The following is a 17,317-nucleotide window of genomic DNA, read 5'->3' on the forward strand; positions in this document are numbered from 1 at the left end:
AATAAGCGGAGGAACGAGTGTGAGGGTGAGTGTGTCGACGTGGAGGTGGCCCGGAGAACGCGCGCGCAGCTGCCGTTCCCAAAGTAGACACACCGCCTGGGCGAGACAGGCGCCCGAGAGCGTCCCGGAAAAGTTTCGTGAAGCGCCCACAGCGACGGTCGTTCCGCGTCTGTCTGTCTCCCCGTCACTCGCGCGTGTCTGCCGTCTTGTCCGCTGTCTTGCTTTTCCTCTACGACCATGTCTAGCGTCGGTCTCCGACTTGCGGCGAGCACCTCGCGTACGGCGCGTCTGGCTTCTGTGCGCACGCAGGCGTGTCGCGTGCAGTCAAGAGAGCTGCACCGCAGGAAGGAGCTTCCGTACCCCGTAGAGGAGGGTCTCGGGACGTTCCTCCCACCAAATTCGCTGAGGATGATTGCGGAGGACTACCAGCAGGGGCTTTTGGACAGGTTAAACGACCAGGTTCGGGGTGCGTGTCATCATACAGCAGGCAGGGAGCAATGTAGATTGGGTGTACTGATATTCCAGCTGGCACCCCTCAGGAACCGCTCTGGAGAACAAGAACATTGTGCAGACGGTGGTAGAGGGTGCACGGGATCCTAGCAAGGTTCTCGAATTCAACTACGCGTCCGAAGCTCTCAACAACTCTTTCTTCCTCGAGTGTGTCGTGAGTACTTACAGCCTTACATCTAGAGCTGCAACTCACAGTCCCCCAGAAACCCCCACCGGCCAATGCGTCGTCGCACGAGCACGCCCTGCGCAACACGACTCTCGAGCGCCGCATCGGGTACCACTGGGGGTCGCTCAAACACTTCCAGTCCAGCTTCAGCGCCGCCGCGCTCGGCATGTTCTCTTCCGGCTACGTCTGGCTCGTCACCGACAAGGAGTGCCGGCTAGGGATCATGCCCACCTTCGGCACGGGCACGCTCCTCGTGCGCTCCAGCAAGCCCTCCGACGCGCTCCTCGAGTGGCAGCGCGTCTCCGGCCAGAGCGTGCTCCCGCTTGAGGGCGACGCGCTCCCCCCGCCCCTCACGCACCCGTCCGGCGGCTCGCCCCCTGGGCCCAGCTCGCCCGCCTCGGGGCTCGCGCATGGGGCCCCGCCGCTGAACCCGCACACGCCCGCGCGGAGCATGTCGACGCTCCCGAAGCCGCCGCGTACGCACGCGGTGGACATGGAGGAGGAGGTGAACCTGAAGAATCTGGGGAGCAGCGTGTTGTACCCGCTGATGTGCGTGTCTGTGCACGAGCACGCGTGGGTCAGCGCGGGGTACGGCGTGTGGGGCAAGGAGGAGTACCTGAAGCGGTTCTGGACGGTCGTCGACTGGGCGCGCGTCAGCGAGATCTTCCAGAAGGTCGCGCCGGAGCAGCGCAGGCAGTGAGCCGTGTGGTGCTGGTGGACGGAAGGATGGGGCGCGTGTCATCTCCCCCACTCACTCGTCGTCGTTGCTGCATATTATCGTGTGTCCCTTACCCTCGTATAGTCATTAGAGCTCAAAAGTACTCTTTAATACGGTCAAGTTTCGTGCCTGCACTTGGTTGCAGTGGGTATCGACATCCGTGTTCCCTCAGCATCATACAAGGTTACGTTACATTGGTCGTCTACTACTACCATCGCCACTCAATGTTGCCTTGCGAGCTACCCCGCATGCCCTTGTATGGTTTGTAGGCCTCACCGGTGAGTTTCAGCTGCTCGATCTTTAGGGCCGAGAAATTGTGCTGTGGGATGCCGAACTTCACTTGGAAGGCGCGAGACGGTCGTGGTGTCTCCGCGCTGTACGATGCTGTCAGCAACCTCCTACATCTCGGAACCCATTGCGGGACACTTACGCTGATGTGAACGAGCCTCTCAGGGTATAGTTAGCGGATGGGACGACTGCCTTCAGTTCCCACACCAATGTCTGCCAAAAATAAAAGTCCAATTATGCTTAGAGGATGCAGGAGAGCGCGCCGTCTGACCTGTGTTTTAGGGTTGAAGCTCCATGACGCGTTGTGCGACACGATACAGCTGGCCCCCGTCGCGCCTTCACCCAGGTACAGCTCTACGAACACGTTGTCCATCGTGCGGGTCGTCAAGCGTGAGCTGAACGTAACGTCTATGGAGCCTGCACGTCGCCGTTAACACGACAGTGCCAAGAACTTGAAGATGTCTGCTGAGACGTGAGGCATACCTCCGTGATCATCGACCTTCACGGCCGGCCGCAGAATGAAGGGCACCGAGACCTGGTTCAGCGAGCTCGCCGAGACGGGCGCATAGCGGTATTCCATAAGCTTGAACTTTCCATCTGGCGGAACGAAGGAGAGCACTTTGTCTCGTGCCCAGCGCTGCAGTCTAGACCAGAGTCAGCAAGGAGAGCAAGGAGGTGCTGATATGCTTACCGAATACAGGGGTGGAACGAACAGTCGATTAATGTCGATGCGTTCGAGAATGTGAGGGCGAGATCCGGGGTGCCTACAAAAAGGAATTAATGGTCGCCGCGGTCTACGAAAATGGGGGCTATGTACCGGAAAGTTTGCAGGTGGACTCTACCCGTCCCCATACTGTGCTCACCGCGGTCGTTCCGTTTCTATGAAAATGACATGTCAGTTCAGCTAACACATACCGCATGAATTGAAACCAACTTGTTCACAATGGCGTCTAATGTCTCTATGACGTCAAAGAATATCTCGTTGTTGTTATAGCGGACGCCTGCTTTCCGCCAAGGGATAGGAGACGCAAATGGATGTGAGTTAGAGGATGTGGTAGCCAAACCAGAGACTCCTGCGACGGAGAGCACTTTGTGGAGAAGCGATGGAGGCAGCACAATATCTCGCAGCGCATTCGGCGATGTGGTAAGGGGGTGACCTCCGGAGTCCAATGTCTCTTCAAAGAGCTGTGCAAAACGTATGAACACAGAATAAGGGTCACAGATACTAGAATGCACGCACCTGGTACACCACATCGAAGTTCTCCCTCAAAGTTTCCGCCGAGACGTGCCCGAAGTATTCTCGTAGGATGTCGACGAATGTTTGCAGGAATGCAAAGGCGTACAGCGGGTCAACTGTAGGCCATATACCATATAAGCTCCGACTTCGAATGCACTGCGCAACATTTACATAGCCGTACTCACCATCTCCGCTCACAGGGCACAAATACCGCAGTTCCCCGCGCCTGATATGGCAGCACGCGCTCGGGGTGTCCAAGCCCGTGACGTACAAGACCGGGTCCACATCCTCCAGACGCGACGAGCTCGCGAGTGTAACATTTAGCGCGTCGATGTGTAGCAGCGGATATGCCGGCGGAAACGAGTGGAAACCGGACTGGGCGATCGCGCGTCTGAGGGTCAGTCAGCGCGATAGCCTCTCAGTGATATGATCGACCACAGACCCTGTGTTGTCGAGAATAATGAGCCCGTCGATAGCCATGATTACGGTCCGCCCAGTGTGCAAGTGGAGATGAGGTGGGAGGAGGCAAGTCGATCGACGCGGTCCCGCCGGCGCGCCGAGCGCGTCTACAGCTTCGCGCCACCGTCTCGCGCACGCGAGCGTAAGCGTTTAACGCTACCACAGGCACGCCCGGGCAACCGTACGTTCATGTCCGAGACATGGATAGCGGATAGTAGCGGATGCAGCCCCTCGTGCAAGGCACAGAACATAGCGATAAGTATACCTGTGAGAGGATAACACGGCCCTCCGTATCAGTTTAATTTGTTCTCGCAGCCCAGGCCGAAGGTGTGAAGGATATTCCCGCCAAGGCTCTATCCCCGACTCGTTCTCGTTTACCCCGGTCATTTGCAAGCCATGCATTTAGCTATGGCCCCCGAAAGATAAAGGCCTGACAATGACATATAACACCGCGTCGATGTATTCTATCCAGGCGCGCCATGGCCATCTTCTCCAGCCCCCTGCTCCTGTCCGTTCTTGTGCTCGCCGGTGGTAGCGAAGTCCTCGGGCATCGACACGGAATCACTTCCCCGTCGCTTCAGAATGTCCTCGCACAGCCATCAATTGCCCTCAACAACGTCCCGCAAACCGTGCGCGAGCATTGGGTGCGGCGCGCCAACGCCGCGCTCGTGGAGGCCGACCAGCCCTGCATGTTCGCCGCGTTCGCGTCGGTCATCGTGAACCACACCGCGTCCGACGCAGGCGAACTCGTGTGCACAGGCATAAACTCGACGAAGATGAAGGGGGACCCCACCCTGCACGGTACGCTTCAGCGTGCATCGTGATGGAGAACTGCAGAAGGCTGACTTACATTGATGTGCCCAGGGGAGATCGCCGCTATCCAGAATTGCACCGCGATTTTGACGGACCCCATGGGCCCGTATAACCTCACGGGTACACAAGCGATAGCTGCCTTCGCCGACCTGACTCTCTATACCAACGCTGAGAGCTGTCCCATGGTACGAACATACCCGTTTACCGTTCACCGTGACTCTGTATGATCCTTACTCACTGGCCGGCTTCCGCAGTGCGCCTCCGCGATTCGGTGGGCAGGCTTCCGCGAATACGTCTATGGAACGAGCATCGCGACGCTCATCGAGCAAGGCTGGGGCCAAATTCGCATCCCGTCCACCGACATTATCCGCGAGTCGGCCGACCTGCCAAATTCCGTGCGGATGTTGGGAGGGGTCTTGGAGACGGAGACGGACCCACTATTCTCGTGGCAGTTTGACCCCAGCGCGCCATGTCCTCAGGGGTGTGCGAGGCCGGCTGAGGGGGGCTCGTGTGTCGCACCGTCGCTGTAAATGAAAGGGGTGCGAATGTGCAAAGAACTGGACGCTTTGACAGGCGTGAGGTTCAGACTATCTATGTCATGATCACCTGTTGGGAGACGACGGCGGTTCATCCCAGTCGTTGTTCGCACCGTTATCATCAAAGACAAACCGAACCCTGAGCTTGAGGGTGGTCCTGCGGACTTATTGCCTGTGGGGAGAGCAGCGACGGAACTGTGGCACTCACCGGATGCGAGAAGCGCGATTATTCATTCTGACTGATCCCATATATAGGAAGGTTGTGCACCCAAAGGTACTTGCGGTAAGAATGGCACCCAAGTAGTGGTGAGCAAAAGAGACCTGTATTACACGTGCCCAGAGCGATGAGTATAGATACAACGGGATTGATGACTTCCACACAAAGCAGTCCGAGCGCGAAAAGCAAGAGAACCACCGAACCAAGCTGACTACCGCCCCGTCTTGATAATGCCCGCGTTGATGAGCTTCATGATATTCTGCCGCACAGCCGGGTTCTTCATATGGTCCTGCAGCGCGGCGGGACTCGCCTGTGCTTGTTGCAGGATCGACTGCATGATCGGGTCGTTCATGATTCTCTGCAAGCAAAATATCAGTCCTTCCGCCCCAACAGCATAACACAGAACAGACGGCACATACCGCGATCTCGGGGTCGCGCATCGCCCGCTGGAGCGTCTCCTCCTCCGTCTCGCCCTGGCGCTGGCTCATGAGAGCCTGCTGGCACTTCGCAACCATGTCCCCAATCTCGCGCGTGTGCTTCTTCTCCTCGTCGATGTCCGCCGCCTGCTCGACGACCTCAATCGCCTTCAGATAGTCGCGCATCGTGTACAGCACGTGGCTCTTGCGGATGTACGCCTTCACGAACTTCGGGTCGACCTTGATCGCCTCGTCCGCGTCCTTGAGCGCCTCGGGCAGCGCCGCGAGCTTCGTGTACGCATTTGCGCGGTTGTTGTACCCGCGCGGGTCCTGCGGGTCGCGCTTGATCGCCTCCGTGTACGCCTTGACCGCGCCCGCGAAGTCGCCCTTCTTGAACAGCGCGTTGCCCTCCTCGCGCGCGACGGACGCCTTCTCCGGGTCGATGTACGCGAGCCGTGCTTGCTCGGCCTGCTCGCGCTCGGCCGCGCGGAGTTTGTTAAGGATGTCGGGCGTGCGGTGCTCGGTGAGCGACTTTTGGAAGAACTTGACCGCGGTGGCCAGGTCGCCCTTGCGCTGATGGGCGGACCCGATGCGGCCGTACGCCTTCGCGATGAGCTTGTAGTCCGCGTGGATCTGGGCGAGAGTTATGTCAGAATGCAGATATTTGTTCCGGACGCACGCGTGCTTACCTCACGACCGTCCTCCACGGCCTTCTCACACGTCTCTATGCATTTGTCAAAGTCGCCCTTCTCAAAGTACGCCGCTGGAGTCGTGGCGTGAGCAGACAGCCCGTGAAGCAGGGGCACGCATGAACTCACCGGCAAGGTTGGTCAGGAATGTGATATCCTTCGGGTACACATCCCACGCCTTCTGGAAGTGCACGATGGCGGTGTCGAGGTCGCGCGCCTTGTACGCCGCTGCACCCTTCTTCTTCTCCTCTTCCGCCTCCTTCTTTGCCTCCGCGTCCTCATCTGGCTCCGCCATCTCGACGTCCTCCTCCTTCGGCGGCGGCGGCGGCGCCTCCTGCTTCTTGGGCTGTGGCGGCGGTGATGACGAGCTTGCCGAAGCAAACGGCGACGATCGCTCCGCCTGCTGCTGCACGCCCGGCGGCAGTTCATCCGAGCCTTCCTCACGCGCGAAGCCCTGCATGTCGAGCCCCATGAGCGCACCGAGCACATCGATCATGCGCGGGTCGCCCTGCAGCGCCGTCTCCGCGAGCTTCGGGTTCTGCTGGAACGCCTGCAGCTTCTGCACGAACGCGGGGTCCGCGAGGTGCTTTGCCGTGCGCGGGTTCGCAGCGATCTTGCTAAAGACATCGGGGCTGCCGAAGAGCTTGCCGAGGCTGAAGCCCTCTGCGCCGTCGCCGCGCTCGTCCGCCTCTGGTTGCGTATAGGCCCGGATCAGTAATTTGTCGGCGGCGTAGGGAGGTGGCGGGATCAGAGATGCTCACGTTTTGCGTCTACGACCTCCTTCAGTCCCTTGCGCAGAGCCGGGCTGTCCTCGATCTTCAAGCCCGCCTCGTACGCTTCGATTGCCTCGTCGTATCTCCTCTGGCCGTGTAGTGCAGCGCCTTTCCTCGCGTAGCCCTTCGGCCATGTGGGGTTCACTTTAACACACTGCCGCGGGCGTAAGTCTCTCCTTCTCCTGCAGCATCAGGCGATCGCGATCACGCACCTGCTCCGCATCCTCGAGTGCGGCGGACCACTCGCGCTTGCCGGCCTTTGCAGCGCTGCGGTTAGACCAGAGCACGAAGTTGGTAGGGTCGATTTCGAGGGCCTGCGAGAACAGTTCGATAGCCTTGTCGTAGTCTTTCGCCTGGAAGGCCTTGTTCCCCGCTTCCTTGAGCGCGTCGGCCATAGATGATGGTGAGTTAGTGGTACAAGCAGAGTACAGAGGTGCGCGGATGCGGCGATTCGGCGTCGGTCGGAGGGCTTTTATGATCGTTGAGCGGACGCACGAGCTGCACGAACCTGGACGAACCTTCGAGAATCTTCAGCTCTCGACCTGGCCAAATCCGGACGTACTTCTGGCGTCTATCCAGTCTTCAGCTTCATCCTTTTCACGAGGAGGCTGAGTATGTATGTTACTGACAGACTGAGAAGCGTACATATACTATGAGCTTGTTCCACGCTACACGAACCCTTGATGAGACATCGGGACATTGCACACTGTCTTTCGTGGCTGACCAGGTCAGTCTGAGTGCGGTTCAGTCATGTACGCCTTATGAGTTTAAGTTCTCTCGCGTTGAATGTCTCAGACTTTCATTCTTGCAAGGCAGGTAAAAGCAGACGCATAATATACAGAACATTCGAAGAGCCGCGAGACTGCGTGGTTGAAACAGCTACCGGATTAGTTGAACGATACCATACGCCCGAGATAGATTCCCAATGCGGAAGGAGACATACCATACCGGGACATATGACGTTGTACTATAAGAACACTCGGGTAGGCAAGCTTGCTATCTCGAGCACAGATATAGCTGCCGTTCACGGTTTGACTCAAACCGCCATCATGCCAACTGCTCTGCGAGTCACTTGGTTGCAACCCAAGGGCCAGCTGGTGTCGAGTTCGGCGAGACGGACGAGTTAACCACTCGTGAACGGGAAAGTGCGCTAGCAGGCCAAGGTGAGTCTCGCCTGAGATCGCCGACTGCGAGTGGATATATGCGCTGTACAGACTCTCAGACTTGCTTGTTACATCGTAGCGCTCTCAGCTATTATTTGCCAGGCCGGCATCGTGGTGACGTGCCAGGCCTGAATGTGCGTTTAGAAATTCGAGCGGTATTTTGTAAGTACAGTCTTTCTTCACCGCTAGATTCTGGAATGGACATCTCTTCACAACTAATTGTCTCTAGGAGTATACGGAAGGACTGATAGCTTACATGCATCCCTTCTGACGCAAGCTTATATCCGAAATCCCGTGCTCACGCCTCACGATCGGTATCAGCGAGTATCGCACCGGTCAATCCTCGTAGTGTTATGGTGGACGAATGGTCGTGCTATCATACGACTTTGCCCAGTGTCAAAGACAGAAATGCTTGTCATACGTAAGTCCGAACATATTAAGGGAATCACTCACCGAGGATTCCTCCCTTTCTACCTTCCCCTTTAGGGATTTGTTTCGGGGAATGTAGAAGATCCAGAGATTGCGTTCACAAGGTCACCAGAGAAGCCCAGTTGAGGCACGGAATGCGCGAAGAACATTAGGAACGTTGTCATGGTGCTTACCAAGGCTTACCAGGGGTGAGTAACACCGCGAAGTGTGGAGTACGCTGATCATAATAGGGTATACCTCCGAGGCCATCATATATCAGACCGTGGCTTTACTGCGCAACATGGAGATCATCATGTCCGAGTTCCGAGAATATCTGTTGCCGGCTAGGACGGAAGCTCCGTACTACGATGACACGGACCAGGAGCGTCATGGTGAGTGCGCCGATCTGCCAAGACGAGCTGAGTGCACAGAGTCGGGGAGGAGGAGGACTGGAATGAGATCGCCGCCGGCAACTCATAATGAAGGTGGCACGCATCCCGATCAACGATTTGTTATGATTTGCGGGGAGATCGAGGCCCATGCCCAGTCCTGATAACCGTTTTCCCTTGTCGATCTTACTTTCCCCGCAACTCCGAGGACGACATCCCTTGCTCATCACCACCGCGACAGCATCCCTCCGAAGCACTACGCTTGCGTTTCTGCGACCACACCCCTTGCCAGACATTCCCTCTTCCGCGCCTGATGGCATCCCGTCTCCGATCCATATTCAAATTCGGACAATACGAAGGCTGACTGGGGCCTTACCAAATCCGGAAGCACCGCTGCTAAAGGCTGTCTGGGCTGAACTCGAACACGACGGCCACAGTGGAGAGTCGGCGGCGGTAGGGATTCGAGTATGGAGACGGATGGCCAATGATGTGCGCCGTTGGTGGGCGGGGCATGCGGGAGAGTGACAGTGGCTTGCAGATGTCAGGTAAGGGGAAACGGCTTGCCCGATGGAGGTGAGGCGCCTGCATGCTCAGACGCTCTCTTAGGCTGGCTCGCCGACGATTGCCGTGTCTGTCTCGCTCCCCGTCGTCGTCGCTAACAATCCGTGCCCCTCCAAATCCCTCGCCCGTCTTCTCCCCCTCACCGCCAGTGTCCTCGCTCAGCATTTGACAATCAAGCACCACCATCCGGAAGTCGCTTGCCGCCGTGGCCGGTCGTGCGATGCCTGCTACGCAATCCGGAAATACCAATGGGCACCTGCCCGCGGGCCCGGCACCCGCTTCTGCGCCGGCAGCGAGGACGAAGCAAGTTCGTGTGCGGTCTCCTAGCGGGAGCGGTGCAAACGAAGGCAACGAAAGTTCGTCCGCGGATGCGCGCCCACCACCAAAAAGGGCGCGCAAGGCGATAAACTGCGAGCCGTGCAGGAACAGCAAACTCAAGTGCGATAGGTGAGTCTTCTCGCATTCTTGCGCCCACTCTGCGCCTCTTCGCCGCGCCTTCCCGCTGCGGGCTCGCCCAGGCGGGCCCTCTCTCCTCGGAAATCCGCTTGGCTCACTTCATCTCCTCGCGGTCCTCGGCTTTCCAGAAATCGACCATGCTCCTCTTGCGTGCTCAGAGGTGCGTCTCTCCCTTCAACCTTCACCCAAACCTCCTCGCAAACATCTGCCCCCGTTCCTGGCAGGTACGACTGCGCTCTGCTATCAAGGCCAAGATGCCTCCGACCCCGGATTTCGCGGAGCGGTTGATCCTCAGTGAGTCCCGGTCATCATCGTCCGCAAATCAACCTAATCGACGCTTCCTACCCGAACCAGGCGTGCGCCTCTAGACCCTGCGGTCGAGTTCTCGCGCATCCGACAGTCTCTAGCCCTTCTCGAGTCGCATGTGTATCAACAGCCTGTACCGCGGCCCGCGCTTCATGGATATGTCCCCGAACCGCTCCGGCGTTCATCGCTGCATTCACCGCACAGCTTGTATGATAGGCAGAGTCCCGACATCGACGGAACACCTCCAGTCAAGGAGAAGACCGAGGATGTGGATATGACCAGTACACCCGGCATGCTTGGGCGCCAGGCGTCTGGCGGTCTATATGCAGGGCCCACCAGCGCGGCCTCGCATCTCATCTCCGTAAGCTCCCTTCCATATCCGAGGGCATCTCACTGAATGTTTCCGCGTGACAACAGGTATCGGACCGTGATGATTCGGACCACACCGACAGACCGTCCTCCCCTGCGTCCCCGCCGCCGCCCTCCCGGGCTTCAGTCGACGGTGGTGGAGACATTCTGCACGCGGGGTCCGGGTCCACTGCTACCGGCGTCTGGGACAACGACCTCATCGCCGCACTCCCGCCGGTGCCCATTATCGATGGGCTCATCCAGTACTACTTCGAGTACTGCAACTGGATATACCGGCACGTTAACGAGCCATGGCTGCTCATGGCCTGGGACCGCTACAAGAGCGGGAAGCACGGGGACCGCATAGTGCTCGCCACGACGTGCATCCTCATTGCGCTCGCTGCTCGCTACCTTCCGCCGCGTCATGGCCTCATGCAGGGCGTGACCGATAGCCCTGAGGAGCTTGGAAACAAGTGCTACGGGATCATGCGGGATACGCTACAGCGATACCGCGCCGACGCAGCAAGTCCCGGGCGGTCCTACTCGCTCGAGCTCGTCGAGCTGCTATTGGTGCGCTGTCACTACCTCACGTTCGCTAAGGAGGATCCCGAGGAGACATGGAGCGTACGCGGGGAGCTCGTGACCATCGGGACGGCCATGGGCCTGCACCGCGACCCTGGATCAACACGATTCGAAAAGACCGTGGCCGAGCGGCGGCGGTGGGCGTGGTGGCACATCATCCTTCTCGAGCGCTGGCAGGCGTTCATGTTCGGTCGTCCTCTCGCAATCGCATCCCACCACTTCAACACGCAGCTCCCGTCGTACTGCGACCCTGCCATCGACAAGAGCGGTCGATTATATCTGCCGAACATCGCGTTGTTCCGCCTTGCGTACATCCTTGGTGACATCATGGACGACGCCGTCTCCTTCCGCACAGTGCCGTATTCGTCGGTGCAGGAAAAGGACAAGGTGCTCACCGACTGGTACGAGTCGCTCCCGCACGAGCTCGACCTGGACGAGTTCCGCATCGCACGCAGCCTCGCAAGCCCAATCACGGCGGTGCGCCGCGTCGGCGTGCAGAGCGTCATCATCCGCACCGCGTACCACCACATCCGCTTCACGTTGCACCGGCCGTACGCGAAGGTGCCCGACAGCCTCGACACCGCGGTGAGCGCGGCGTCGCAGCTGATCGCGCTCGTCGGGCAGACGCGCCCGGACTTCCTCTCGAACTCGGCGCTCGCGGTGCCCGGGCACATGAACTGGGGCCCGTTCCACGTGTTCTCCGCCGCGATGTTCTTCTCGTTCCAGCTGATCACGAAGCCGGACCAGCCCGCGGCGAGTCTTTTCCGCGAGAATATCCGCAAGAGTCTTGCGTCGCTGGAGCAGAGCCGCTGGATGCCCGTCGCGGACAAGGCGCTCACGATCCTGCAGGCGCTCGCGCCGCTGTACTCGGATGAGCTACTCGAGCTTGCTCGGGACGAGCGCGAGCACAAGAAGGCGCAGGTACTCAGCCTCGTGCGCACGCTCGCGTTCCCGTACCAGGACGCGCCGTACTCGCGCTCTGTGGACTCCCCAGGCTACAACCTCTACCAGCCAGGCCGGGGCAGCGGTGCGGGCGCCGCTTCCCAGGCGGCTCATGCGGTGTACCAGAACCACACACAAGCACACACCGATGTCATGCACCCGCACCAGCATCAACCGCACCACCACCAGCCCATCCTCCATGGGCACGAGATGCCTGCTACCACCCAAGCACCCATCTCCGCTACGCGCTGGACGTCCCAGCCACAATCCCAACCCCAGCCCCAGTCCCAGGCCGACCTCTCCGTGGCAGCCCCACAGCATTATCCCGCTCACCAGTCCCAACACCAGCCCGTCTACTCACACCGCGCCTCCATCAGCGCTCTCCCCGCGTCACAATCGCAACAACACCACGGCGGCACCCACACGCACCAATACTCACCCACGAACGCCTCCCTCGCCCCCGGCCAGTCCTTCCCCGTCCCGCGCTACCCCACACAGGCGCAGCACCCACAGTTGGACGGCATGCAGCAACAACAGCAACACCACGCGCAGATGTTCCGCGACGCCGGGGGCGCGGGGCCCGGGCAGGGGCACGTGCCGCCCGGGCACGAGCTCGCGTACGTGCACCCCGCGGACGAGAGCTCGATGTGGGGCGCGTCGATCGGGTTCGCGCTCTCGGAGTGGAACTCGTTCGTGGACGTCATGCAGCGCCCGGACAGCTTCGCGGCGACGATGGTGCCGGGCCCGACGCACTGAGCGGTCGCCCCGCGTGTCGGCGGATGCGCGAGCGCTCCGCGGCTGGAGGAGGTGATATTTTGGACGGAGGGGGAGCCCACTCCGAGTCAGGGAGCTCCCCCGGCACCTATCGACACTTGCTATAAGTATGGCCGGTCCGCCCCCTTTTCTGTTTCCGTACCCTACCCGTTTCGACCCCCTGCCCCCCTTGTTCCCCTTCCCCCGTGCTTGTAGCTGTTTTTGGTGTTCTGTACGTGCTCTCGTGTCCGGATCCGTTCGTTGTCCATAGTTGCTCTCCCACTGCCGCACCACCCACCCACTAGGTATAAGTAATATGTACCATCACGCCCCGCCCTATCTCCTGGATCTACGGGGTGGTGCGCCGCTGCAGATGAGCGGGGCACCACCGGCCTACACTTGCTGTATATATTTCGGATGTATCGGATGTATCGTCTCGTCGTGATTAATTTGCATTGCGGATGCTTGGCCACTTTTGTGGGAGATTCGCTTGAGGCGTTCAAAATTATGACCGTTGAACGTTGCCTTTGCAAACGCAGGCAGTCGGAACACACGAGCAGCGCGGGGTAACCACGAGATGTTTTCTAGCAAGCCTCTATGTACGACACGAGATATACGTCAATAGTCCATGTGATATGACAACAGCCGCGGTGCACATGCGGCGCCCGGCAGCCGCGCGCGCGAGCAATCGCTACAGCCAGGTACGGCACACACATATACAACGCGCGCGCAGAGAGAGAAACAACAACAACAGTATGGGATAGTATACCTAAGATACACGTGCGATATCGTCTTCTTTTCCTCGTCCCCCTTGTTTGGGCGAGGCGCTCGTCTAGTGGCCTTGCTTCGTCGCCTGGAGCGCACACAGGGCAGCTGTACATTGGGGAGCGAAGTGAGTGAGGGGGGATAGAAGGGGAGAGTAGAGCAAGAGTACCTCCGACACCACTACCGTCCTTCGCGAGGCCGATGTCGACCTTCTTCTCGACCTCCACCCCGACGAGCTCCCGTAGCGACTCGCGCAGACGCGCGTTGAAGTTAGGGTAATGTTGGATGAGACTGAATCGCAACCATCAGCATCCAATATCCCCGATATATACCGTCGTATAACTCACCTGCCGTCAACACCGATAGAGATCCTGGGCTCGTCCGTCGCGAAACCACCACCGAGCTTCGCACGCTCAGTCTGCACGAGCACCGCAGCCACCGCACAGCCACTCAGCTTGGCTGCACGGTTAGCGACGAGCGACGAAGCCCAGCGGACGATGGCCGCATCGCGCAGGGAGACGTTCTCCGCATCGATATCGAGTCGTTGGATGATGACGCTGCGGATACGTTCTAGACGCGAAATGTCTTCTGACGAGAGCGCGTCGACGTCCGTGAAGTGCGCGGATTGCCAGTTCGGTACGTCGGACGAGGCCTCGACAGCTGATGCAACGACGCCGTTGGGAGCGGCCTTCTCCTCTGGGGTATCGTGGTTGATGGGGACGATGGGCACGCGGCCGATCTCCCAGGCCTCCTCGACCTCGGACATGACCGCGGTGTCGAGGCCGTAGTGTGTGTTGAGCTGCTTGCTTGACCGGCCGTTGAATAGCAGTGGCTTTGGTGCCGCGTCGATGAGGGAAAGGAGGACGTTGCGGGTGATCTCTCCGAGGTACATTCCGGAGATGAACTTCTCGAAGGCTTGCAGTCTTGGGTTGATCGATTCACGGTCGACCTTGTTGTCGTACGGTGTGGTGGGCAGCACTGTCCGCTGCAGAAATATGGATCAACTTTCCGGTCATATGAAAGCACTCTCATAATCATACATACGGTGTTGTTGAATGCACCCCACTCGGTGTTTACCACCATGAAGCCACCCTTCTGTCGTGCTGGTGAGTCACCCAACTTCCGGATGTTCTCGACACGTTCAACGAATGCGCCGTTCGTTCCGGTACCGAATATACTGCCTATAAATATGTGAGATACGCCGTTTAGTGATAAGTCGAGGGGGCGAATACGCCTATGGGTTTACTTACCGAGGATGCAACCACCGCTCGTGTATGCACGCGACAGGAGAGCTCCGACAGTCTGCATGTCTATCAGCACGCGGTCGGGGACAATCTAGTAGAGACGACTTACATCGTTCACTAGCGCAACACACCTTACATGCAAATGTTTCCGGTCGAAGGCGTCCTGCAGCAATTGCACGACGTCGTTTCCGATGGCATTCTTTGCGGCAAAGCCCTTCGTCCATGTGAGGACTTTCCCTCGGTTGAGAGCGGTTTGCTCGACAGGGAAACTGAAGGTAAGGCCAAGGGGTACTGCGGGTTCTGGAAGGTCGTTGAGGGAGGGAGATGCGAAAGGGTTGGCCTGCTCGGTGGTAGGGCTCGCAGGGACGGCGGAGGCGAACTCGGTCAGGAAAGCGTCTACAGAGTCGGCAAGGTAATCTACAGAGCAGCAAATGAGTTACGCCGGGTAATGACTGTATGAATGCACCGACCGAAGAGTGTGGTGGCTTCCCCTGTCTTGAGAGCCTCTGACACCTTGTATTTCTGCTGCCGAAGGACGAACTCCTGGTTGCCTAGTAGTTCGACTTCGCACACACGACTGGCCGGAAATCAGAGGACGTAGATGTGCCGAAGTGATGGCACTCACAGGTTGGTTCCACCAAGATCGAGCGCGAGAAAAGTGCTGAGGACAGGGCGTCAGTGCATTTTCCAAAAGCGTATTTCCCAGAGGACGATTGAACACAGAAGCCAATTCCGGTCGCTCGGTTGCAATGACGTCGTGCCTGCTTCTCGCCGTAGCAACTCGCCTCGCGGTCCTGTGACATCACACGATCGGCGAAGAAATACGCGAACATCAGGAACGCGCATCGCGCAGTGCGCGGTCGGGATTCTCTGCGGATGGGAGCGGCAGCGACCTCCGCGACATGTGCTCGGGAGGTGATCCTGATGAGCAGCGACCACAGACACGGCCAATCGATCGCTGGTTATGCCGAAACGCGCATAATCTCGGTCGTAAGATGCGTCGAAGCCCATCGGGCTTCCATACCGGGCACGACGATACCGGACCCACTCCGGAGTGCATGGATATGGCAGACCGACGTCGCTTCGCAGCAGGGATGCTCGGTGCGGATGGATACGAGGACAGCGGCCGAGATAGCAGGCAGACACCTGGGACGCACGAGTGCGACGCATGGAGACTCACCCAGTTTCCGTTCCGTCTGGCACGCCGGTAACGAAGGTCGGACTGCGGAGCACGCGAGGGTCAGAGGGGAGACATATATTGAGAGATCGAGCGGACGCACATCATGGCCATCGGGTGGTTGTACTCTCCCAGACCGAGCTTGAAGTCCTCGAGGAACTGGGAGGTGATGCGGATGAGATCATCCTTGTCGAGGCAGAACTGTTGCTCGATGTCGTCGAGGATGCGGCGGGACACGTCTGGCGACGAGCCGTAGAGCGCAGACGTCGGGGCCATGGCGGCGGGATGCGCAGGAGATGGGCGGGGGATGGGAGGAGGCAGAGGTTGGATGCGGACGCCGAGAAAGTTGTCTGCGCTCTCTCGCCCATCCAGCCTTATGACATAGTGTCCGTCCCACGTGCCCCGCCCTTCGATCGCACCCATTGCCTTTTCGAGACGATACCACCTGTGAATCGCCCCCTCCCCCGCCCTCTGTCCACTTCCATCTCGCCTAGCCGGCCTTCCATAAGCACGAGCAGACCGGGGAGCGCTCTGGACGACGTGTAAACAGGTGTATGGTCCGTACAGTCAGCCGGAAGGTACATCGCCTCTACTCAACGCCCGAAGTCGGGAGCGGTCGAGATTGTTTCCAAAGCAGGCGCATGTGTTACTTTTGCAGCGGACCCGGTCTACCTATTCGACCGCAACTGGCTCAGTGTGCAATGTACCTTATATGCCGGTGCCGAATACAATCGCACACAAGGACCCGCTGGTATGTTCAGTTCAGTGAGGAGTTAGAGCGGTGATCGGGCGCTTCTTTCGATCGTACATAGTGCCACCGTACTTACCACAACATTGTATGATTCTCTCGCAGAAACGGATCAATTTACGATATGGCTTTGAAGAAATGGGCACATCCGCTAAGTCGCTGTCAGTACTCTAATGCCTGGTGTGCAAGCCTGTGCAAGCTCGACGGGCCCCTATTCGATCACCTAGTTAAGCGCCGGCGCTGTCCGCGTCGCGCGCGGACCGAGGTCACCGAGCGCAGCGTTAGCCGTCTGTTTCCCCTCCTCGTTTGTTTACGGCCACCTTCATGAACCCCGATGTCTAAGCTCATACCTGCGCAGGCTAGAGTGCAGCGTTCCAACCCTTAAAGGGCGCCTGCTAGCGCGGGGTCTTGCTCGTCTGGTGAGTCTGGAGTTCGTCTTCAGTGCTGAATGGTATACTAATTGGGCGTCTTAGTACGCGATGACGCGTGCACTACTACTGTACGGTTTGCCAGACTACGGTCGGACGTGCGAAGGGGAAGTCTTCCTCGTCACCACAAGGGACCAGGTGCTTTCAGCCTGTAAGATCCTCGCCTAAAGAGTTGAGGATCACCGTCCCAAACGACCACATGGATCACTGTCCGACAATGGGATG

The 17,317-nt window shown here is 58.8% G+C and overlaps 5 protein-coding genes across 5 annotated transcripts; 3 read left to right on the forward strand and 2 right to left on the reverse strand.

Annotated features, from left to right (window-relative positions):
* The first annotated feature begins 174 nt into the window (after positions 1-174).
* TRAVEDRAFT_144526 (uncharacterized protein) lies at positions 175-1,613 on the forward strand. The gene is made up of 3 exons (XM_008037637.1): positions 175-466; positions 540-664; positions 714-1,613. The coding sequence occupies exons 1-3, from the start codon at positions 238-240 to the stop codon at positions 1,374-1,376; spliced, it is 1,017 nt and encodes a 338-aa protein (XP_008035828.1). The 5' UTR covers positions 175-237; the 3' UTR covers positions 1,377-1,613.
* TRAVEDRAFT_63581 (clathrin adaptor mu subunit) lies at positions 1,603-3,406 on the reverse strand (the record flags this gene model as incomplete). Its single annotated transcript, XM_008037638.1, has 10 exons — positions 3,362-3,406; positions 3,105-3,310; positions 2,923-3,035; positions 2,617-2,867; positions 2,500-2,561; positions 2,374-2,446; positions 2,166-2,326; positions 1,954-2,099; positions 1,825-1,895; positions 1,603-1,768 (listed from the first exon to the last, which is right to left on the reverse strand). Exons 1-10 carry the CDS (start codon positions 3,397-3,399, stop codon positions 1,603-1,605), a joined length of 1,287 nt encoding a protein of 428 aa, XP_008035829.1. The 5' UTR covers positions 3,400-3,406.
* Positions 3,407-3,857: 451 nt separating this feature from the next.
* On the forward strand, positions 3,858-4,721 carry TRAVEDRAFT_18615 (cytidine deaminase-like protein; the record flags this gene model as incomplete). The annotated part of the gene is made up of 3 exons (XM_008036554.1): positions 3,858-4,179; positions 4,243-4,376; positions 4,446-4,721. The coding sequence occupies 3 exons, from the start codon at positions 3,858-3,860 to the stop codon at positions 4,719-4,721; spliced, it is 732 nt and encodes a 243-aa protein (XP_008034745.1).
* Positions 4,722-9,488: 4,767 nt separating this feature from the next.
* Positions 9,489-13,056, forward strand: TRAVEDRAFT_163947 (uncharacterized protein). The gene is made up of 5 exons (XM_008037639.1): positions 9,489-9,790; positions 9,928-9,959; positions 10,024-10,093; positions 10,154-10,466; positions 10,523-13,056. The coding sequence occupies exons 1-5, from the start codon at positions 9,564-9,566 to the stop codon at positions 12,731-12,733; spliced, it is 2,853 nt and encodes a 950-aa protein (XP_008035830.1). The 5' UTR covers positions 9,489-9,563; the 3' UTR covers positions 12,734-13,056.
* Positions 13,057-13,562: 506 nt separating this feature from the next.
* On the reverse strand, positions 13,563-16,192 carry TRAVEDRAFT_116044 (hexokinase; the record flags this gene model as incomplete). Its single annotated transcript, XM_008037640.1, has 11 exons — positions 13,563-13,603; positions 13,665-13,786; positions 13,843-14,147; positions 14,217-14,480; positions 14,540-14,672; positions 14,742-14,797; positions 14,849-15,156; positions 15,210-15,316; positions 15,365-15,400; positions 15,920-15,961; positions 16,020-16,192. 11 exons carry the CDS (start codon positions 16,190-16,192, stop codon positions 13,563-13,565), a joined length of 1,587 nt encoding a protein of 528 aa, XP_008035831.1.
* Between the last annotated feature and the right edge of the window lie 1,125 nt (positions 16,193-17,317).

Source organism: Trametes versicolor (assembly GCF_000271585.1).
Source record: "Trametes versicolor FP-101664 SS1 unplaced genomic scaffold TRAVEscaffold_3, whole genome shotgun sequence".
NCBI lineage: Eukaryota > Fungi > Basidiomycota > Agaricomycetes > Polyporales > Polyporaceae > Trametes > Trametes versicolor.

What these genes read in the sequence shown, in the direction of transcription:
- TRAVEDRAFT_144526 (XM_008037637.1), top strand. Translation starts at nt 238, where the DNA reads ATGTCTAGCGTCGGTCTCCGACTTGCGGCGAGCACCTCGCGTACGGCG. An exon ending in GTTAAACGACCAGGTTCGGG is followed by an intron (nt 467 to 539) that starts GTGCGTGTCATC and finishes GGCACCCCTCAG; the next exon opens with GAACCGCTCTGGAGAACAAG. An exon ending in CTTTCTTCCTCGAGTGTGTC is followed by an intron (nt 665 to 713) that starts GTGAGTACTTAC and finishes ACAGTCCCCCAG; the next exon opens with AAACCCCCACCGGCCAATGC.
- TRAVEDRAFT_163947 (XM_008037639.1), top strand. Translation starts at nt 9,564, where the DNA reads ATGCCTGCTACGCAATCCGGAAATACCAATGGGCACCTGCCCGCGGGC. An exon ending in CGCGGAGCGGTTGATCCTCA is followed by an intron (nt 10,094 to 10,153) that starts GTGAGTCCCGGT and finishes TACCCGAACCAG; the next exon opens with GCGTGCGCCTCTAGACCCTG. An exon ending in CGGCCTCGCATCTCATCTCC is followed by an intron (nt 10,467 to 10,522) that starts GTAAGCTCCCTT and finishes GCGTGACAACAG; the next exon opens with GTATCGGACCGTGATGATTC.